The 23,673-nt window shown below is 47.2% G+C and overlaps 1 protein-coding gene across 4 annotated transcripts in view; it reads right to left on the bottom strand.

Annotated features, from left to right (window-relative positions):
- Positions 1–23,673, bottom strand: part of P2RX5 (purinergic receptor P2X 5) — a 127,338-nt gene that overhangs the window by 70,170 nt on the left and 33,495 nt on the right. For all 4 annotated transcript variants that reach the window (XM_073668028.1, XM_073668024.1, XM_073668025.1 and 1 more), the window contains exons 2-3: positions 6,541–6,691; positions 6,399–6,470 (exon numbers count right to left, since the gene is read on the bottom strand). In XM_073668028.1, coding sequence (XP_073524129.1) covers positions 6,399–6,470; positions 6,541–6,691 — 223 coding nt within the window. The remainder of the gene's footprint in view (positions 1–6,398; positions 6,471–6,540; positions 6,692–23,673) is intronic.

The following is a 23,673-nucleotide window of genomic DNA, read 5'->3' as shown; positions in this document are numbered from 1 at the left end:
AAGGGGGGGCTGGCTGGACACATAAGGAGGGGAGCTGGATGGACACATAAAGGGGGGCCTGGCTGGAGACATAAGGGGGGCTGGAGACATAAGGGCGGCTGCCTGGACACATGAGGGGGGGAGCCTGGCTGGACATATGAGGGGGGAAGCATGGCTGGACACATTACGGGGGGAGCCTGGATGGACACATAAGGGAGGGTGGCTGGACATGTAAAGGGGGGGTGGCTGGACACATAAGGGGGGAGCTTGGCTGGACACATGGGAAGGGGGGGCAGGATGGGTAAATGGGGGGCAGGCTGGACACATGGAGGCCAGGATGGATATATGGGGAGGCAGGCTGGACACATGGAGGCCAGGATGGATATATGGGGGGGCAGGCTGAACACGTGGGGGCTAGGATGGATATATAGGAGGGGGCAGACTGGACACATGGAGGCCAGGACGGATATGTGGGGGGGGCAGGCTGGACACATGGAGGCCAGGATGGATATGTGGGGGGGGCAGGCTTGACACATGGGGGGCTAAGATATGTGGGGGGGCAGGCTCGATACGCATGGGCTAGGATAAATATATGGAGGGGTCACACTGGACATATGGGAGCCAGAAGGGATATATGGGGGGTGTCAGGATGGATATATGCAGGAGGGGGGCAGGCTAGACACATGGAGGCCATGATGGATATATGGGGGGGCAGGCTGGACACATGGGGGCTAGGATAGATATATAGGAGGGGGCAGGCTGGACACATGGAGGCCAGAACGGATATGTGGGGGGGCAGGCTGGACACATGGAGGCCAGGATGGATATGTGGGGGAAGCAGGCTTGACACACGGGGGGCTAAGATATGTGGGGGGCAGGCTCGATACGCGTGGGCTAGAATAATATATGGAGGTGCCACGCTGGACATATGGGGGCCAGAAGGTATATATGGGGGGGGGTCAGGATGGATATATGCAGGGGGTGGGGGCCAGGATGGATATATGGGAGGGCAGGCTGGACACATGGAGGCCAGGATGGATATGTGGGGGCAGGCGGGACACATGGAGGCCAAGATGGATATATGGGGGGCTAGGACGGATATATGGGAGGGGGCAGGCTGGACACATGGGGGCCAGGACTGATATATGGGGGGGCAGGATGGACACACAAAGGCCAGGATGGATATATGGGGGGGGACAGGCTGGACACATGGGGGCCTAGGATGGGTATATGGGAGGGGGCAGGCTCGATACACGTGGGCTAGGATAAATATATGGAGGGGTCACACTGGACATACGGGTGCCAGAAGGGATATAAGGGGGGTGTCAGGATGGATATATGCAGGAGGGGGGGCAGGATGGATATATGGGGGTACCAGGCTGGGCAAGGGACTTAATTACTGTTTGGGGGCCAGATTGAGGAACATACATTATTAGTTTATGGTGGCGAGTGGGGAACATTATTACTTTAGAGTCCAATTAGGGACATTATTACTTCTGTAATATAATTTACTTTTTAGGAAACTGCTTTCCATGGCATGGGACAAAAGGGGGGTCCTGTTACTGTGCAGGGCTTCACTATATCGCTTTTTTTCTTCAACTGGTGTAGTGTAGAAGTCGGGGGGGGGAAGTGGGAATGTGCTCTAGAAGAGATCAGTTACACACGTGGTCAAAATTGTTGGTACCCCTCGTTTAATGAAAGAAAAACCCACAATGGTCACAGAAATAACTTGAATCTGACAAAAGTAATAATAAATTAAAAATCTATGAAAATGAACAAATGGAAGTCAGTCATTGCTTTTCAACCCTGCTTCCACAGATTTAAAAAAAAATTAAACTCATGAAATAGGCCTGGACAGAAATGATGGTACTCTTAACTTAATATTTTGTTGAACAACCTTTTGAGGCAATCACTGCAATCAAATGATTCCTGTAACTGTGAATGAGACTTCTGCACCTCTCAACAGGTATTTTGGCCCACTCCTCATGAGCAAACTGCTCCAGTTGTCTTGTGTTTGAAGGTTGTCTTTTCCAGACAACATGTTTCAGCTCTTTCCAAAGTTGCTCAATAGGATTTAGGTCAGGGCTCATAGAAGGCCACTTCAGAATAGTCCAATGTTTTCCTCTTAGCCATTCTTGGGTGTCTTTAGCTGTGTGTTTTGGGTCATTATCCTGTTGCAAGACCCATGACCTGCGACTGAGACCAAGCTTTCTGACACTGGGCAGCACATTTCTCTCTATAATCCCTTGATAGTCTTGAGATTTCATTGTACCCTGCACAGATTTAAGACACCCTCTGTCAGATGCAGCAAAGCATCCCAGAACATAACAGAGCCTCCTCCATGTTTCACAGTAGGGACAGTGTTCTTTTGTTGATATGCTTCATTTTTCCATCTGTGAACATAAAGCTGATGTGCCTTGTCAAAAACTTCCATTTTGTCTCATCTGTCCATAGGACCTTCTCCTAGAAGCTTTGTGGCTTGTCAACATGTAGTTTGGAAAATTCCAGTCTGGCTTTTTTATGATTTTTTTCAACAATGGTGTTCTCCTTGGTCGTCTCCCCTGAAGTCCACTTTGGATCAAACAACAATGGACGGTGCGATCTGACATTGATGTTCCTTGAGCTTGAAGTTCACCTTAATCTCGTTAGAAGTTATCCTGCGCTCTTTTGTTACTATTCGTATTATCCATCTCTTTGATTTGTCATCAATTTTCATCCTGCAGCCACATCCAGGGAGATTGGCTACAGTCCCATGCATCTTAAATTTCTGAATAATATGTGCAACTGTATCACAGGAACATCAAGCTGCTTGGAGATGGTCTTAAGACCTTTACCTTAAACATGCTTGTCAATAATTTTCTTTCTAATCTCCTGAGACAACTCTTTCCTTTGCTTCCTCTGGTCCATGTTGAGTGTGGTACACACCATGTCACTAAACAGCACAGTGAGTATCTGTAGCCCTATATACAGGCCCACTGACTGATTACAAGATTGTAGACACCTGTGATTCTAATTAGTGGACACAACTTGATTTAACATGTCCCTTTTGTCACATTATTTTCAGGGGTACCATCATTTCTTTCCAGGCCTATTTCATGAGTTTAATTTTTTTTTAAATTCTGTGGAAGCATGGTTGAAAAGCAATGTCTGACTTTCATTTGTTCATTTTCATTTTTAATTTATTATTACTTTTGGCAGATTCAAGTTATTTCTGTGACCATTGTGGAATTTTCTTTCATTAAACGAGGGGTACCAACAATTTTGACCACGTGTGTATATAGTATATACAGAGCTCCTGTGTATGTCTGTGACCACTGTATTACCTATTCACTATATACAGAGCTCCTATTTATAATGTCACTGGTGATCACTGTGTTACCTCTACACTGACACTACATACAGAGCTCCTGTGTATAATGTCGCTGGTGGTAATAACAGTGTTGTTAGTATTGTGGTTTGTATTCATGATCAGTATTGTAGTATTTGGTCACTTTGTGGTGGTAATATGTTGTCTGGTTATGGTGTGGCTGTATTTGTTCCTTGTATGTGGTATTATTCGGTCACTATGTGGTGGTAATATGTGATCTGGTCATGGTGTGGTGATATGTGTCCCTTTTGTATGTAGTATTATTGATGTTGGTATAGTGGACTGTGTTGTGTATGGCGGTCATTTGTTTTTGCTGATATTAACTAGGAAAAGATTTTTTTCCATTGGGTCACAGCCCCACTATCAGTATTTGGTCAGTATTTTTTTTCAGGAGTGAAGGACAAAACCAGTAGTGGGTGATAAATGCAGAATTGGTGACTTGTTTCTATTATACATTTTCTCTGATTGTTCCTCACCTGGTTTTGGCTCCCACTCCTGAGAAAAAATACTGACCGGATACTGACCGAATACTGATAGTAGGGCCGTGGCCTTAGAGATTAAATACTTGGACCAGAGCGGCAGAGATGCACTTACAGGGGTTCTCTGGTGAAAACAAGTAATCACCTCTCCACAGGATCAGTGATAATATTAATTGGTGGGGGTCTGACTGCTGGCACACAATCAGCAGAATGTGGAGCTTTTCTCCCCATTAGACTGGAGCGGCATGTGAGATGCGACCACTGATCCATTCATTCCCTCAGTGGCTGTGAGCACTGCTCTCTTTTGGAAGCCCCCAAGAGAATGAATGAGGCTGCGGTCAGACGTCCCACCTGTCGCTGCATTTTAAAATGGCGATAAGTGTCCTGTCAGGGATAAAACTTCCCCATTCTTCCGATAGGTGCGTTTTCCAATGTTCGGACCCAAACGATCAATAAGTGATCACTTATCCTGTGGATCCCATGGATCGGTGATAACTTGTTTTAACCAAAGAAGCCCTTTAATGCAAACTACCGTAATTGTACATCCCAATTATAGTGTGTGCACAGTAGATGTGCAGGAGCCGCCAGTCAATGCTCCACTATAACACGGATAGCGGATAACAGGTATTTGCATATGGCTGTAGGTGGGCCCCTAGAGTCTATTCCCCCTGTGGGCCTCAGACACCCCGGTCCGACCCTGCTACTATTTATCTACTTACTGAAGGGTACTACTACACATTCATTGTTTTTATTTTAGCTTGTGTTTAAAGCCCCTGTCTCACATATCGAGATCGCTAGCGAGATCGCTGCCGTGTCACGGTTTTGGTGACGCAACAGCAACCTCACCAGCGATGTCGCTATGTGTGACACTTTGCAGCGGTCAGGCCCCTGCTGTGAGGTCGCTGATCACTGCAAAGTGTCCTGGACCATTTTTTGGTCGTTGCCCTCCCGCTGGTCAGCACACATCGCTGTGTGTGACCAGCGGGAGCAGCGATCAGGCTGGTAACCATGATAAAAATTGGGTTACTAGGGGCACACGCGCACCTAGTAACCCGTTGTTTATCATGGTTACCACTCTGCTACAGTGAGCGGGAGGTTACCGCTCACTTTAGCAGGCTGGTAACCATGATAAACATCGGGTTACTAGGGGCACACACGCACCTAGTAACCCGTTGTTTATCATGGTTATGAGCCTGCTAAAGTGAGCGGTAACCTGCCGCTCACTGTAGCAGAGTGGTAACCATGATAAACAACAGGTTACTAGGTGCGCGTGTGCCCTAGTAACCCAATGTTTAACATGGTTACCAGCCTGCTAAAGTGAGCGGTAACCTCCCGCTCACTGTAGCAGAGTGGTAACCATGATAAACAACGGGTTACTAGGTGCGCGTGTGCCCCTAGTAACCCGATGTTTACCATGGTTACCAGCCTGCTCCTGCTTCAGCAGCAGGCTGGCAACCGGGAGCAGGACATCGTGGAGAGATTCTTTCCATGATGTCGCTGCACCCCTGATCGTTGGTGAGCCTGCCTGTTTGACAGCTCACCAGCGACCACATAGCGACGCAGCAACGATCCCTGACAGGTCATATCGTTGTCGGGATCGTTGCAGCGTCACTAAGTGTGACGGGGCCTTATCTGTTAGTGGCTGCGGTGTGAATGTGTACCTACACATTACACTTATACCAACAGGTTTGCTGGCCCAAGCTTTTGGTTTTACAATAAAGTAGGTGGCGTAGATAAGAGGGAAGCGGGGGTGGATGGCAAAGTCGGAGCCCTTGAGAGTCAGATCCTAGGTGGCAATGCTGCATTACTGTAGGAGTGAGTGAATACAGAGTGGGCTTGAATGGCTTATGGGTCTTATAAGCAGTACAGTGGCTCAGTGGTTAGCACTGTTGCTAGGCCTACTAGATATTGCACAAATAGTTATGTGTTTTATTATGTTTTTCTGCATGATGCATGTTAAAACCAACAAGTATATTGTGTTTCTGGAAAAGGCAGTAATCAAAATGCTTTCTGCACGATAGATAGATAGATAGATAGATAGATAGATAGATAGATAGATAGATAGATAGATAGATAGATAGAGAGGCAGATAGGCAGATAGATAGGCAGATCGATCAGGCAGCACTCCAAAAAATGGACTTTAATAGTCTACAAGATGTGACGATTTAACTCATTGAACATTATTGTTTATTCAGCCAAAATGATGCCACATATTATGGCCTAATAAAGTCTGTTTTATTTTTTACTTCATTTTTTTCCGGAGTGCTGCTTGATCTTGTTGGAGTTTGTATATTATAGCTAGGAAGAGAAAAGACCAAAATTGCAAAGGAATGAGTAAAGAAGATGAAAGAGATGTAATTACACTACAGAGTGGCGTTTTTACATTTATATGATTAAAATAGATGAAATGAATGCGAAATCGGACACATTGAACTGTGTGTACAAGAGTGGCACTGTTTCTGAAAAAATAATCTTTTATTTTAATTTCAAAGTACCAACTTCAAACTGATGGACACCTCCTACTATTTGTACATCTTTATACACGTAAACATTTGCTTCATTTTTTTCCTTACCTCACGGCATTTCTCTTGTCTTTGATTAGGGGTGACGATTAAATTCGTTACTACAAAAAACACATTTTCACCCTAAAAAAATAAAAATCAGTGTTTTGGGTTTTGTTACTTACATAATTTAAAGAATACTAGTTTCACCAACCTGAGGAGGTATGACATAATCCACCACGTCCCAAAGTCTTGGCCCAAGTTCAGTGGTGTTTGTGAAGGCAACTCCCTTTAACTTTGTTATGACAGAGCTTTGTATGGATGTGTCTGTATCTTGATAACCTTTTTTAACCACGAACACCCACCTGTCCAACAAAAACGGGAACATATATAAGTGATTGCTTGAGGAGCCTTATGAGATAAGTCGATTCTGTTGACCAGTTAGCCTAAAGAATTAAACACAATTCTGTAGCACTTTGAACAAATGTTTGGTCACACAACTGAAAATCTGCACAAAACTATGAGGAATAACTTATATTTTTAGCACCTTTACAAAAATACGTAATGGGACTATCTCAATTTTACTTGGAATTTGTAGTTACACCAAAGAATGGTCCAATAACATGAGGTCAGACAACTTCAAAAATTATTATAACACAAAAGGATCTATAACGGCATATAACCGCCAGATAAGAAGAGAGTCTGACAATGAATTAATAAAACATAAACAATTTTATTTCAAGTGATAGATAAAAATATAATAAAATAGACAAGGGATTAAATCTCCAAAAAAAAGGGGTGATAGGAAACACAATACGGTCTCATAAGTAATAAACAATGTATTCGTATAAAGGAGCACACAGGAACATGAACCTAAACAAGGTCAGGATAAATCAAATAGCGGGATAGCATATTATTCTGTTTACAATACTTCACCAAATACTGTGCAAGTGCAACAGGGGGAGTATGTATAGTATTAATCCAATATTAATGAAGGGAATGGGCTCAGATTAAATTCTTAGAACTAATATGCAAAGCCCCAATGAGGGTCAAAAGGTATTATCTCGTAGGTCCTGGGACGCTGGACACCTGCTGTGTCCTCCCCTCACCCGACGGACGCTGTTTCGCTTAATCGCTTCTTACCAGAGGAGGGTATACAGGCCGGTATAAATATCTTGTTTAACCAATGGAAGTCTAGGAGAAGCTAAATGTCCAATCAATGGGGACATCCAGGGGGCGGGTGCAACATCACATGCTTAGCGTCATATGCGACGTCATGCGCACTGATCCATCCTCCTGCTGCAAATGGGACTTCCGGAATCGCGCTCTCTGGACCACAGGTGGAACGCACCGCGGTCACATGATCGAGCACTTCCGCAAGTCAGAGAAGGTTTAGATCCAGAGCATGCGTACTGACGCTAAGCAAGGAAAGTGAACAAGGGGCCTGTGGCGCCCTGCTGCGCATTGGTGCCACAGATCCCAGAGGGGTGCATGGACGGATTCCTCCACAAGAGGCCCTCATAGCATACACACACCTCCACCTTCCACCTCAGACCAGCAGAGGGAGCCCGAATAGGGATATAAAAAGGGAAGGTGCAGCTAGGCAGTCAGTCAGTCTGGAATCTACAGCCTGGAGTATGCAGCCAGTCTGCTGCAGCCAGAGAGATTGTTAGGTCAGTACAGACTCAGTGAGCTCAGTTAGTGAGCCTAAGGCATGCCGACGCCGTGAGAGCGGTGAAGAGTAGCGAGGCCTACTGCCAGTGTGAAGCCTAGAGAGGGCCTCGAGCGTGGCCGAAGGCAAGTGGAGTAAGCGAGCTACATAGGGGGCAGAGGAGTTTAGCCAGCTCACCCCAAGACCATTTACCGGACACCGGGTCCGCGTCTGCAGGGACCTCTATGCCCAGCAGAAACAACCGGAACCCCTGGCGAACTATATGTCCCAAGGAACACCAAAAGCTGACTGTCATATCAGGGTCAGGAGTCACTGAGGCCCAAGAGACCAGGGAGTGTGATCTCCAACAGAAGGCCCTACCACCAGGTCAGCCGGTGCAAGACAGAGACCAAGTTAGGCCTAGCTCCAGGCAGGTCAAAAACTTATCAAAGAAAGTCAAGAAACAGGAGGCCCCACACCCGCTCACTGGGGAGAGTTCTGTTATGCACCCTTCACCCTGAAGTACCCTGGACCGTGCCAGAAACACCACCAGTAAAGGTACTGAAGTGAACTCCGGTGTGCGTGCCTATTCTTCTATTCTTCCTCTGACCCGGCTGGGTCCTCTCTGTCCTGCATCCCTTCTCCTACGCTGCCCTGAGGCCCCGCTCCACCTGTGGGGAGCCGCACCAACTAAGCTGCCTGAACACCGGCCTCAGAGGACTTTCGCAGCGCTGGTGATCCTCACCAGACACCACAGGTGGCATCACGAACTTTCCCCTTTCCCATACACCTTTCCCCCAATTCCTTGCTTTTAAGAGTGACCCCAGGGTACAGGCCTGGGAGCCAGCCACCGCGGCATCCCCAAAACCAACAACAAGGCCCGGGCGCCGAGTCGTCCCCATCCCCTGGGCACGTCAGGCCCGTGCACTAAGTACAGAACAAAAGATGGGAAGCCACACTAATCAGAAATGAACAATAGTTAATAAATAATTAAAAATTAAAAGATGAACAAATTATTGAAATCAGAAAAATAAAAAATATATCTATGTGTGGATGATAATAAATGTGTTGGGTGATAATAAATAACTGTGAATTTAAAATGGGAAATGTGTATATTAATGTGAGATATTTACCCCCCGTGCGAAATAACATACGTTATATAAATGGGTGATGTTAAGAAATTCTTTAAACAAGAAAAAAGGTGTCGTCCAAAGTATGCTAATGTGAGATTAGCTGAAAAAATGCCAAGATAGAGGAGATAAAAAAGGGGGGATTAAAATATTGTGCTGAGGGAATTACAATATCAGTTGCAAAAAAAGTGTACCGGTGAAGATTAAAGTGCTAATGTGCATAATGTAAAGGAGGATGCAAGAAGGAAAGTGTCAGATGAAAAACATTTATTAATAAATAGTTGTAGAGAATGCTCAAACATTAAAAGTGCAAGGTGCATATTGATGTGCAATTATGCCGGGAATCTAAAGTAAAAAAAGGTAATCCTAACTGAGGATTACCTGAACAAAAATTGAGAAAAGTTCAAAAAGAAGTTTATGACGCGCCCCCTGGGCCATATTCTTTAGGGGAATACCCGGAGCCGGATCAGATGGGAGTTGTAGTCTTCCGAGTGGCTGTGACCCGGTCCGTGCCCAGGGTGTCAAGCTCAGTTGTATGTGGCAGTCCTACAGATGTTATTAAGTTCTTAATGTCGACTACGCCACCCGTTGTATTGCGGTCACTATGGCCGCCGCTGCAGCAGGGTCCGCTGAGGCTGATGGTGTTGGTGCAGCTTTTGGTAGTATAACCCCCAACGGGTGGGGTATAGCCTCAGGGGGTCAGGTGCAGAGGATGGGGGTTGTGGTGGTGCAGCATAGATGTTAAGTGAAGACAGAGTCGGGTTGTGCAGTTTAGGGTATTTACTCACTGCTGATGTTCCGGTCACTCCAGCTTCAAGTGACCACCCGAGCCGTGCTGCGTCCACCAGGTCCTGGATTCAGCAAACCCCCAAACAAGTCCGGAGCGTGACCCTGAGCTCTCCTTCTGTCCTTTCCTCTGGCCGTCCCCACTAGTGATCCACCTAGGTCCAGCTCCCTCGGGCCTTCTGTTGGGAGACCCTTGGCCTTGGGTTCCCTGACCCTCCACGTGGTATGCCTTCGGGGTGGATGTGGTGAGTGGCCGTGGCAGACGCTGCCCACGGCCTCCGGTCTCTGGCTAGGGTATGCTTTTGCCCCCACCAGTTTGGGATCCGGTACCCTATTGCCGACTCTTCACCCGGGGATTGAATTTGGGTTCTCAGAGTCCTCTCTTTGTCTCCTCTGGGTCTTTCCTTCTCTGCTCCACTCTCTCTCTCTGGGGCTTCTCTGCTCCTCTTCCTCCTCTGACTTCTCTCTGCAAAAGGCTGGCAGACTGACTGACTGTGGCAGACTGACTCCTCTGCAAAGACTGACCCTGATCTCTGATGGTGCCCACCTTATATACACCCTCTATGTGTGAGCTCAGGCGACCAGCACCCAATGAGCTCCTATCTTTACCCAGGCTGCTCCCCCTATCTGCCCCTACACTACTTGGGATGTTCCACCCCCCTCCCACTCCAGCCAGGAACAGACTCGGTCGTACCTGCACATTTCTAAGTGGGAGTACCGTCGGTCTGCTCCTCGGAAATGGGATGTGTGTAGTGCATGCAGCCTACCGAGCTCAGGTCCACACTCCATCCTTACCCGGGAGTGGAATATCACACCTCTGGGTTGAGGTGCAATACCCCTGTAGCAGCCGAATCCTCAGGGTGCTACATTCCCCCCTGGTAAATCACAGCACGTCCTCGGGCTGTAAGACATAAACAACACCAAAACATACAAAATTTTTTTTTTCATATCAACAACATAGTAAAAACATATAAAATATCATATATATATCAGAAAACTTTTCATATAAATAACATTCTCGTCGCCTCTGCTCCTCCTCCGGTCACTGTGCAACGTGTGACCGGGTAAAGTGCGACAGTCTTCGGAACTCGTGGCTTTCCTATAAAACCGGTAGGGGGCGCTTTAGGACGCGCAACTATTTACAAGGGATATGGCCGCTCTCAGTCCTCGGCCAGGTATTAGGGAGGAATGACCGCTCTCAGTCCTCGGTCAGTGGGATTTAAGGGATAAACAGTTCACACTTGCTGGTCCCAACGGGGACTATATTATCAGCAGTAACAGTTCACGGTGCCCCGACGGGCAACTATATACAGCTTCTGCTTCGCTGTACTTAACGACGACGTCCTCCTGCTCTTTCTTTATGGTTACCTTTGGCTTCAGACCCGTCCGGGCACGTAGGCTGGGCGAACAGATCTTCTCCCAGATGCGGCACTCTTGGTCTTATGGGCGCGGTGGTGTTAGCGCCCGGGTTGCCCGGGCCTTGCGGCCAGGCCTGGGGTATCTGGAAGGTGAAGGGCACCGTAAGGACGGCGGCGCCCTGGGCTACTTGGCCCTGCGACCAGACCGGGGGCTCCGCGGAGGTAGGGGGCGCTGTTGGTATTGCGGCGCCCGGGGGTACTAGGCCTTGCGACCAGGCTGGTGGTACTTCCTGCTTGGTCACGCTCAGGGTCGAGGCGTGTGACGTCACAGGGGTCGCGGCTCCCGTTTGAGGCCTAGTCTGCGGCGGTGACGTTGCAGCGACGGGCACGGCAGGATAGACTTCGGGCTCTGCGACGGGGAGCTGGGGCAGGTACGCGGTTTCCCGGTTTGGGGTATAGACGTCCCCTTTACCTGCCTCCACTCGTTCGGCTCCCTTCTCGGCGCCGTCTCCGGCCTTCAGTCCTCCCGCGCCATCCTCAGAGGCGGTCTGTCTCCTCGTCTTGGGTGGCGTGCTCCGCTGACAGGTCTCGGTCTGCTGGGCCATCTCACGGCTCCACTCCGCCAACGTCTCTCGCTGCACCCGGGCCATCCTCCTTGCGAGGCCCTCCAGAGCGGTCTGTGCACACTCCCGGTCTCGGGGGAGCTGTGCTAGGACCTCCACTAGGCCTAGTGGGGTCGTTGCTTCCAGCAGGCTCCTGACCAACGGGTCGGTGCTGCTCTGCTCTCCTTCTGTTGTTTCCAGCAGGCTCCTGGCCAGCGGGCCGGTGCTGCTCTGCTCTCCCTCCTCTGTTTCTAGCAGGCTCCTGGCCAACGGGCCGGTGCTGCTCTGCTTTCTCGCCATCTCCGGGTAAGCTTCTCCGATACTCTTCTCCAGGCTTCTTGCCTCCGGGTGCGCTCGCTCCAGACTGCTCCAAGCGACACCCATCTTTGTTCTCTTCTTCTCAGTCCTCCCCCTTCGAGGGCGGTCCCGGGGCCACTCGGTGATTGTCAGCTCCAGGGGCAGTTCATTCACGCTGACAGACACCTCTAGCATCACAGTCTCTGTTGGTGGGGGCGGTTTCCACTTTTGGCGCCATTTTCGGTCCTGGCCCACGATGGGAGGTGGCCTCTTGCCACCCTCTGGCACGCCCATAATGGCGTCCGCTCTTCCAAGGCGGGAAACCTTTGGAAATGGCGGGAATCGTCTCCCAGTGGCGGGAAACTCTGCAGATGGCGGGAAAAAGCTGTTAATGGCGGACAACCGGCGGGAATCGACCTGTGATGGGGTCCGATGGCGGGGACCCTCCGGAACCGGCAGGAGACTTCTTTTTGAGGTAAACTCGTTCTTTTCTTCAGGCACGCAGTACCCGGTTGTTGTGGGCACGTAATCCTGCCGACTACGCCAAAGTTGACGCGCCCCCTGGGCCATATTCTTTAGGGGAATACCCGGAGCCGGATCAGATGGGAGTTGTAGTCTTCCGAGTGGCTGTGACCCGGTCCGTGCCCAGGGTGTCAAGCTCAGTTGTATGTGGCAGTCCTACAGATGTTATTAAGTTCTTAATGTCGACTACGCCACCCGTTGTATTGCGGTCACTATGGCCGCCGCTGCAGCAGGGTCCGCTGAGGCTGATGGTGTTGGTGCAGCTTTTGGTAGTATAACCCCCAACGGGTGGGGTATAGCCTCAGGGGGTCAGGTGCAGAGGATGGGGGTTGTGGTGGTGCAGCATAGATGTTAAGTGAAGACAGAGTCGGGTTGTGCAGTTTAGGGTATTTACTCACTGCTGATGTTCCGGTCACTCCAGCTTCAAGTGACCACCCGAGCCGTGCTGCGTCCACCAGGTCCTGGATTCAGCAAACCCCCAAACAAGTCCGGAGCGTGACCCTGAGCTCTCCTTCTGTCCTTTCCTCTGGCCGTCCCCACTAGTGATCCACCTAGGTCCAGCTCCCTCGGGCCTTCTGTTGGGAGACCCTTGGCCTTGGGTTCCCTGACCCTCCACGTGGTATGCCTTCGGGGTGGATGTGGTGAGTGGCCGTGGCAGACGCTGCCCACGGCCTCCGGTCTCTGGCTAGGGTATGCTTTTGCCCCCACCAGTTTGGGATCCGGTACCCTATTGCCGACTCTTCACCCGGGGATTGAATTTGGGTTCTCAGAGTCCTCTCTTTGTCTCCTCTGGGTCTTTCCTTCTCTGCTCCACTCTCTCTCTCTGGGGCTTCTCTGCTCCTCTTCCTCCTCTGACTTCTCTCTGCAAAAGGCTGGCAGACTGACTGACTGTGGCAGACTGACTCCTCTGCAAAGACTGACCCTGATCTCTGATGGTGCCCACCTTATATACACCCTCTATGTGTGAGCTCAGGCGACCAGCACCCAATGAGCTCCTATCTTTACCCAGGCTGCTCCCCCTATCTGCCCCTACACTACTTGGGATGTTCCACCCCCCTCCCACTCCAGCCAGGAACAGACTCGGTCGTACCTGCACATTTCTAAGTGGGAGTACCGTCGGTCTGCTCCTCGGAAATGGGATGTGTGTAGTGCATGCAGCCTACCGAGCTCAGGTCCACACTCCATCCTTACCCGGGAGTGGAATATCACACCTCTGGGTTGAGGTGCAATACCCCTGTAGCAGCCGAATCCTCAGGGTGCTACATTTATATTAAACAATATATACAGTGCCTACAAGTAGTATTCAACCCCCTGCAGATTTAGCTGGTTTGATAAGATGCAAATAAGTTAGAGCCTTCAAACTGCAAACGAGAGTAGGTTTTATGAACAGAAGCATAAATCTTACAAACCAAAAAGTTATGTTGCTCAGTTGAATTTTATTAAATTTTAAACATAAAAGTGTGGGTCAATTATTATACAACCCCTATGTTTAATATTTTGTGGAATAACCCTTGTTTGCAATTACAGCTAATAATCGTCTTTTATAAGACCTGATCAGGCCGGCACAGGTCTGTGGAGTTATCTTGGCCCACTCCTCCATGCAGATCTTCTCCAAGCTATCTAGGTTCTTTGGGTGTCTCATGTGGACTTTATTCTTGAGCTCCTTCCACAAGTTTTCAATTGGGTTAAGGTCAGGAGACTGACTAGGCCACTCCAACACCTTGACTTTTTCCCTCTTGAACCAGGCCTTGGTTTTCTTGGCTGTGTGCTTTGGGTCGTTGTCTTGTTGGAAGATGAAATTACGACCCATCTTAAGATCCTTGATGGAGGAGCGGAGGTTCTTGGCCAAAATCTCCAGGTAGGCCGTGCTATCCATCTTCCCATGGATGCGGACCAGATGGCCAGGCCCCTTGGCAGAGAAACAGCCCCACAGCATGATGCTGCCACCACCATGCTTGACTGTAGGGATGGTATTCTTGGGGTCGTATGCAGTGCCATCCAGTCTCCAAACGTCACGTGTGTGGTTGGCACCAAAGATCTCGATCTTGGTCTCATCAGACCATAGAACCTTGAACCAGTCTGTCTCAGAGTCCTCCAAGTGATCATGAGCAAACTGTAGACGAGCCTTGACATGACGCTTTGAAAGTAAAGGTACCTTACGGGCTCGTCTGGAACGGAGACCATTGCGGTGGAGTACGTTACTTATGGTATTGACTGAAACCAATGTCCCCACTGCCATGAGATCTTCCCGGAGCTCCTTCCTTGTTGTCCTTGGGTTAGCCTTGACTCTTCGGACAAGCCTGGCCTCGGCACGGGAGGACACTTTCAAAGGCTGTCCTGGCCGTGGAAGGCTAACAGTAGTTCCATAAGCCTTCCACTTACTGATGATGCTCCCAACAGTGGAGACAGGTAGGCCCAACTCCTTGGAAAGGGTTTTGTACCCCTTGCCAGCCTTGCGACCCTCCACGATCTTGTCTCTGATTGCCTTGGAATGCTCCTTTGTCTTTCCCATGTTGACCATGTCTGAGTGCTGTTCACAAGTTTGGGGAGGGTCTTAAATAGTCAGAAAAGGCTGGCAAAAGAGATCTTTAATCCACACATGTGAAGCTCACTATTCTTGGTGCCTGAACTACTTCTTAATACTTTAGGGGGACCAAACAGAATTCTTGTGGTTTGAGGGGTTGAATAATAAATGACACTCTGAATTAACTTTTAACGTTTTAAAAAAAAAAAAAAAAAAAAAAAATTTGCTGCAGGGTATTTCCCACTTCCAGGCTGATCTACAGTACAAATGTCACAATGCCAATTTAATTCCGCATGTGTCAACCAGCTAAATCTGCAGGGGGTTGAATACTACTTGTAGGCACTGTATAGACTGTGCATAGTGCGGAGGTGCACTGTTGAAAAAAAAAAAAAAAAAGGGGGGGGGGACATACATGGTAAAATGCCATATTCATTCCTAAAATAGGAATATAAGTCCATAGAAAGTCCATCCAAATAGTATTTCTCTGCAGGAATCCCAGAACCATGTATCAGTCAGGAAAACCAATATTCATCCAAAAAGCCAGAGAAAAGCATCCGCATTGGAACTTGAACATGACTGTAACCCAAGATTAGGCAAGCTCGATCTCCACATATAGGGCATCCACCTCCATTGCACCGGCTGGTAGGTTTACTATAAATAAATAAAATTAAAAATTAGACATACAAACATATTAAAAAGTATATACATACCAACTTAAAAAACTCACAGAGTAGCTACAAAAAGGACCCAAAGCCAAAATTTTCATTAAGGTCTTCTGGGGTAAGGGTACCCAACAGATAGATCCATCAGCTCTCATATTGGACCAAAAGTTTACCCAGATCACCCCCTCTTATTCCCATTGTCACCTGGTCAATACATTTAATCCTCAAACCCGCTGGATTACATTCATGGTGTATTTTGAAGTGACATGGTAGAGTTTTCAGTAGAGTCCAATCATCTATAGTGTTTGCCTTCTCAATGTCTCTAATGTGTTCTCTAACCCTCACTTTTAACTCCCGAGTTGTGAGGCCTATGTAGATTAGATTACATGGGCATTTAGCATAGTAAATTACTCCTTTTGAGGAGCACGTAAGGTGCTTCCTAATTTGAAAGTTTTTAGCTCCATTAAAATTTTCAAAGCTTACTGATTTATTTAAATTTAAACAGGTTTTACAAAGGCCACACGGAAAGAATCCCAATCTGGGATTAAGTATTTTAGGGTTATTATGGGAGTCATAATGACTGTGCACCAATAAATCTTTAAGATTTTGGCTTCTCCTGGCTACCATTAATGGGGACGGAGGGATAACCTTACGAAGGGTAGGATCCGTAAGGAGGACATTCCAATGTTTTCCCATGATCCTTCTTAAATCATCCCACCAATCACTAAAGGTGGAGATAAAACGTACCTGACTTTCTGAACTAGTTCGGTTTTTGTCATACGTACCATAAATTAATTTCTCCCTAGGGATATATTTAGCTCTTTTGCACCCTCTATTGATAGAACGCCGATTGTATATCCTCTGTCTAGAAATCAATTTCTAAGATCAGCAGCTTGAGTTTCAAAATCGGTATCCTCTGAACACATCCTCTTTGCTCTCAAAAATTGGCCCATAGGTATTCCCTTGATAGTGGATGGAGGATGAGATGATGTTGCATGAAGAAATGAATTGGTAGATGTTGGTTCCCTGTAAACGTCCGTTGTAATTCTACCAGTTTCAGAAACCGTGATTTTAAGATCCAAAAAATCCAGGTCTCTCCCAAATTTGTAGGTCAGTTTGATATTCGATGGATTGTTATTTAGTTTCACCATTAGTCCTTCCAAGTCCCTCGCTGTGCCCTTCCACAGGAACCAAATGTCATTGATATATCGCATCCAACCCTGTATGTGGTTGATCTCTTCAATATCATCCCCCTGGAATATGTCCCTCTCCCAGGCACCCAAGAATAGCTTGGCATACGAAGGGGCACAACTGGCCCCCATCACAGTTCCCTGTAATTGTAAGTATATGTTGTTGTTAAATGTAAAGATGTTGTGTTTAAGGACATACTCCAGGAGGACGAGGATCAAATCCACCAGGGCTGGCTGCAAATTGCTGGATTTTTAATACCACATAGTAATTTACTATGCTAAATGCCCATGTAATCTAATCTACATAGGCCTCACAACTCGGGAGTTAAAAGTGAGGTCTAGAGAACACGTTAGAGACATTGAGAAGGCAAACACTATAGATGATTGAACTCTACTGAAAACTCTACCACGTCACTTCAAAATAAACCATGAATGTAATCCAGCGGGTTTGAGGATTAAATGTATTGACCTGGTGACAATGGGGATAAGAGGGGGTGATCTGGGTAAACTTTTGGCCCAATATGAGAACCGATGGATCTATCGGTTGGGTACCCTTACCCCACAAGGCCTTAATTAAAATTTTGGCTTTGGGTCCTTTTTGTAGCCACTCTGTGGGTTTTTTAAGTTGGTATGTATATACTTTTTAATATGTTTGTATGTCTAATTTTTAATTTTATTTATTTATAGTAAACATACCAGCCGGTACAATAAAGGTGGATGCCCTATATGTGGAGATCGAGCTTGCCTAATCTTGAGTTACACTCATGTTCAAGTTCCAATGTGGATGCTTTTCTCTGGCTTTTTGGAGGAATATTGGTTTTCCTGACTGATACATGGTTCTGGGATCCCTGCAGAGAAATACTATTTGGATGGACTTTCTATGGACTATTTTAGGAATGAATATGGGATTTTACCATGTAGGTCCCCCCCCCCCTTTTTTTTTTTTTTTTTCAACTGTGCACCTCCGCACTATGCACAGTCTATATATATTGTTTAATATAAACTTCTTTTTGAACTTTTCTCAATTTTTGTTCAGGTAATCCTCAGTTAGGAACACCTTTTCTTACTTTAGATTCCCGGCATAATTGCACATCAATATGCACCTTGCACTTTTAATGTTTGAGCATTCTCTACAACTATTTATTAATAAATGTTTTTTATCTGGCACTTTTCTTCTTGCATCCTCCTTTACATTATGCACATTAGCACTTTAATCTGCACTGGTACACTTTTTTTGCAACTGATATTGTAATTCCCTCAGCACAATATTTGAATCCCCCCTTTTTTACCTCCTCTATCTTGTCATTTTTTCAGCTAATCTCACATTAGCATACTTTGTACGACACCTTTTTTCTTGTTTAAAGAATTTCTTAACATCACCCCTTTATATAATGTATGTTATTTGGCACGGGGGGTAAATATCTCACATTAATATCTACATTTCCCATTTTAAATTCACAGTTATTTATTATCACCCAACACATTTATTATCACCCTCACATAGATATATTTTTTATTTTTCTGATTTCAATAATTTGTTCATCTTTTAATTTTTAATTATTTATTAATGACTATTGCTCAATTCTGATTAGTGTGGCTTCCCATCTTTTGTTCTGTACTTAGTGCACGGGCCCCTTGTTCACTTTCCTTGCTTAGTGTCAGTACGCATGTGTGGCGCCCCCTGAGGGTTCGGTCACCACAGAGGTACTGCATCTCACCCAGAGGTGTGGTATCTCACTCTCAGATAAGGAAGGAGTACAGCTCAGGACCCTAACACCTGCATTCATTACACCACACTTCAGAGGGCAGGGCGAGATTGCTACTACAGGAGAGCACAGTCCCTGGTCCCTGGCTGGAGTGGGGGGGGAACCTAGTAAAGGGGAACCATGTAGTGGGTGTGGGTGGAGGATGTAGTTAAGGGGAGCACATAGAAGAAAGATATAAGTAGAGACACCATCTTAGATCAGTGTGTTCAGTCAGAGGAGGAGTAGTGACAGGAGCAGAGGCTCTGCACGAGCTTTGCTCCAGAGGCGGGCCTGGACAGTGAGGCCCAAGTCTGAGAGGAGAAGGAGAGAAGCAAGGAGAGGGAGCGTAGAGGCTCCAGGAACGGAAGAAGGGACCCTAGGGGTACGGGCCGTGAAGAAGGCCACCCGTACGCCTGCATCTACCAGGAGGTGGAGGGGTCAGGCTACATACAGGGTACCGGATCCTTCAACTAGCTGAAGATTGCATATCTCAACTAGAAACCGGAGGCTGCAGTATTTCATGTGCTGTAGCCAACATTCCATATCAGTCTCACCAGGAAGGTAGCTATATAGGACCCAGGGGACGATACAGACGTCGCCCGCAAAGGCCCGCAGATACTGGACTGGGACACTTGGTATGAGGTTCAGGGAGACAGCCAGAGAGAAGTCACAGAAGGGGGTCCTGCTAAGTACTCCGGAGATATCTGAGGGTGGACTGAACCCCTCACTGAGTAAACGCAGCACGACGTGGGCAGTTATACTGAGCTCTGTAACTTGGACTGCAATAACCGTGAGTAAAGACCCTGGAACTGCACTTCCTTGTCTCTGTGTTTCTTGCTGTGCCATCACTCCCTGCACTTCAACGCCCAGCACAACCTGCAATATTCACACTGCCCTGGAGCTAGCTCTTCCTGCAGAGAGCCACACCATCCCTGCTGCAGTAACATCAGCTTCAGAGGACTGCTCCGTAGCGGCGGCTCCCTTTAGCCGCATTCCACAGGTGGCGTCGTCGAACTCTATAAACATTATAAATCCCCTGTAAATAACCCCTTTTATTGACCTCCCTGGGTCACGGACCGGGTCACCGCCACTGTGACATTCCCCCAGCATCCACCGGCCCGGCACCGGGTACCCCACGGCCCAGGGGGCGCGTCACATGCGCTGGATCTAAACCTTCTCTGACTTGCGGAAGTGCTCGATCCTGTGACCACGGTGCTTTCCACCTGCGGTCCACTGAGCGCGATTCCGGAAGTTCCATTTGCAGCAGGAGGATGGATCAGAGCATATGACGTCGCATATGACGCTAAGCATGTGATGTTGCGCCCGCCCCCTGGATGTCCCCATTGATTGGACATTTAGCTCCTCCTAAACTTCCATTGGTTAAACAAGATATTTATACCGACCTGTAGACCCTCCTCTGGTATGACATGCCCCCGGAAGAAGCGATTAAGCGAAATGGCGTCTGTCGGGTGTGGGGAGGACACAGCAGGTCTCCAGCGTCCCAGGACCTACGAGGTAATACCTTTTGACCCTCATTGGGACTTTGCATATTAGTTCTAAGAATTTAATCTGAGCCCATTCCCTTCATTAATATTGGATTAATACTATACATACTCCCCCTGTTGCACTTGCACAGTATTTGGTGAAGTATTGTAATCAGAATAATATGCTATCCCACTATTTGATTTATCCTGACCTCGTTTAGGTTCATGTTCCTGTGTGCTACTTTATACGAATACATTGTTTATTACTTATGAGACCGTATTGTGTTTCCTATCCCCCTTTTTTTGAAGGTTTAATCCCTTGTCTATTTTATTATATTTTTATCTATCACTTGAAATAAAATTGTTTATGTTTTATTAATTCATTGTCAGAATCTCTTCTTATCTGGCGGTTATATGCCGTTATAGATCCTTTTGTGTTATTGTAATTTATAGTGCTGGTTTCATCCTATGTGCACCTCCTAAACATATACTGTACTTGGAAATGCACACGGTGATGTCACTGCGCAGTTATAATTCTTTCAGTGATGTCACCAAACATATACATTACACATAATGATATAATAAAAATAGTGATATCACATCAGGACCATAGTGAGGGATAATGTACTCAGCGATGTCACATTAAATCAGCACACAGCGATGTCACAACTGGAACTTAAATACAGTGATGTCATAACTACTGTAAATACAAAGTACAGTGATGTCCCACCAATGACCACCGGATTTCTTACATTACAAATTTTGCTCAAATGTTCTCTGTCTACCACCTTACCCATGCTCTACATGCTCTACATTGGGCCAGTGATCTAAAGACTAATATTTTCCATAAATCTAACCTACCGTATATTCCGGCGTATAAGACGACTTTTGAAGACTGAAAAATCTTCTGTCTAGTCTGGGGTCGTCTTATACGCCGGTAATGCTTTTGAACTTTCAGAAATTGACATGCGGGGATACTCTGGGGGTGTTAATAAGCTGCCGTGGCCGTATCCCTGCCATGTCGGAGTTAATATAAGGTGGAGGGAGTTAAAATACGGCGGCGGTAGGTCCAGACGGTCAGCGCTTCTGTGCTGAAACGGACACATCGCTGCGTATTCCCAGCTCCGGACACAGCGCAGGGCTTCTGTGCCGACAGCTTTCACTTGTCACAGAAGCGCTGCGCTGTGTCCGGAGCTGGGAAGTTCGCATTGCTTCTGTGACAATATATGAAAAGCCGGCAATTCAGCAGCGGCATAAGCCGGCACCCGACAATTTAGAATAGAAAGAATAGAGAATCACACATAGATTAGATAGATAGAAACATGTCAGTCACATATATATGAAGTACAGTGACAGTGTTGCTTACTGTACTTGTCATTTAGTGTAAAGGATTTATTAAAACAAATAATAGTGTTTTCATGCACCGTCTCTTTAAAAAAGCCGGCCGGCAATTCAGCATCTGTACCCGACAATTTATAACAGAAAGAATAGAGAATCACACATAGATTAGATAGATAGAAACATGTCAGTCACATATATATGAAGTACAGTGACAGTGCTGGTTACTGTACTTGTCATCTAGTGTTAAAATAACGGATTTATTTAAAAAAAAATTGGCGTGGGGTTCCCCTTAATTTTAGTCTCTAGCGGAGGTTAAGCAGACGGCTGGGGCAGATGCTTGAAGCCTGGGAAGGGGGTAATACCCACGGAGCTTCCCAGGCTACTAATATCAGCCCCCAGCTGAATACCTAGCCTTTACTAGCTATTAAAATGGGGGACCCCCCCAAAAAAATGACGTGGGGTCCCCCCTAATTTAATAGCTAGCAAAGGCTAGGCAGACAGCTGGGGGCTGATATTAATAGCCCAGGAAGGGAGCCATAAATATTGGCCCCCTCCCAGGCTAGAAACACCAGCCGTCAGCCGCCCCAGAAATGGCGCATTCATAGGATGCGCCAATTCTGGCACTTAGCCTCGCTCTTCCACGCTGCCCTGGTGCGGTGGCAGGGGGTAATAGGGCTGGGGTTGATGTCAGCTTATAATGCCAGCTGACATCAAGCCCAGGTTAGTAATGGAGAGGCGTCTATAAGACACCCCCATTACTAACCCCATAGTAAAAGTTAAAAAAAACACAAACACCCAGAATAAAGTCCTTTAATTGAAATAAACACACAATTCTTTATTGTTCTAAATTAAACCATACTTACCATCACGCCCATTCCAGCTGAAGCCAACGATCTCCTGCAATAAAAGTAAAATAATAAAGCAACCTCATCCTTACCTTTCCATGGTTCCCAGGACAGCTCCAGCTCTCCTACATCGAGATGACAGGCTGGACCGCAGCAGAACGCTGCCATCCAGCCGGTCATCCCGCAGACACTGAGAAGCGCAGGCATGCTTGCGCTCCTCAGTGTCTCGCTGTGACGGCATAAAGATGAGCCGACAATGAACTCAGCTCACCTCCTGGACGTCCGTCACTGACAGCGTGGGAAACTTCTACTGCGCATGCGGGGAGCAGGAGAATTTTCCCACGCTGTCAGTGACGTGCATGAGGTGAGCCGAGTTCATTGGACATGATCTCGGCTCATCTGGATGCCGTCACAGTCAGACACTGAGGAGCACAAGCATGCCTGCGCTTCTCAGTGTCTGCCGCATGGCAAGCTGAACGGCAGCGTTCTGCTGCGGTGCAGCCTGTCATGTGAATGTAGCAGAGCTGGACCGGTCCTGGGAACCATGGGAAGGTAAGGATGAGGTTGCTTTATTATTTTACTTTTATTGCAGGAGATCGTTGGCTTCAGCTGGAATGGGCGTGACGGTAAGTATGGTTTAATTTAGAACAATAAAGGATTGTGTGTTTATTTCAATTAAAGGACTTTATTCTGGGTGTTTGTGTTTTTTTTAATTACTTTACTAGAAATTCATGGCGGTCATGTCTAATATTGGCGTGACCCCATGAATTTCGGGCTTAGGGCCAGCTGATAATGCCAAGCTGGCCTTAACCCCTTTATTACCCAGTGAGCCACCGCACCAGGGCCCTGGATGAGTTGGGTACAGCGCCAGAAGATGGCGCTTCTATGAACGCGCCATTTTCCGGGGCGGCTGCGGACTGCAATTTGCAGCGGGGGGGGGGCCAGAAAGCTTGGACCTCCCTGCGCTGCAGATTCCAGCCCCCAGCTGCCTAGTTGTACCTGGCTGGACACAAAAATAGGGCGAAGCCCCACGTCTTTTTTTTTTTAATTATTTCATGAAATAATTTTAAAAAAAAGGCCTTCCCTATATTGTTGTGTCCGGCCAGGTACAAATAGGCAGCTGGTGGTTGGGGGCAGCCCGTTCCTGCCTGCTGTACCTGGCTGGACACAAAAATATGGGGAAGCCCACGTCAACATTTTTGGGAAAAAT

The sequence above is a fragment of the Phyllobates terribilis genome, unplaced genomic scaffold, assembly GCF_046119375.1.
Source record: "Phyllobates terribilis strain yellow unplaced genomic scaffold, ASM4611937v1 Scaffold_2__4_contigs__length_985480577, whole genome shotgun sequence".
NCBI classification, from domain to species: Eukaryota; Metazoa; Chordata; class Amphibia; order Anura; family Dendrobatidae; genus Phyllobates; species Phyllobates terribilis.
This window is presented reverse-complemented; position numbering and strand designations above follow the sequence as displayed.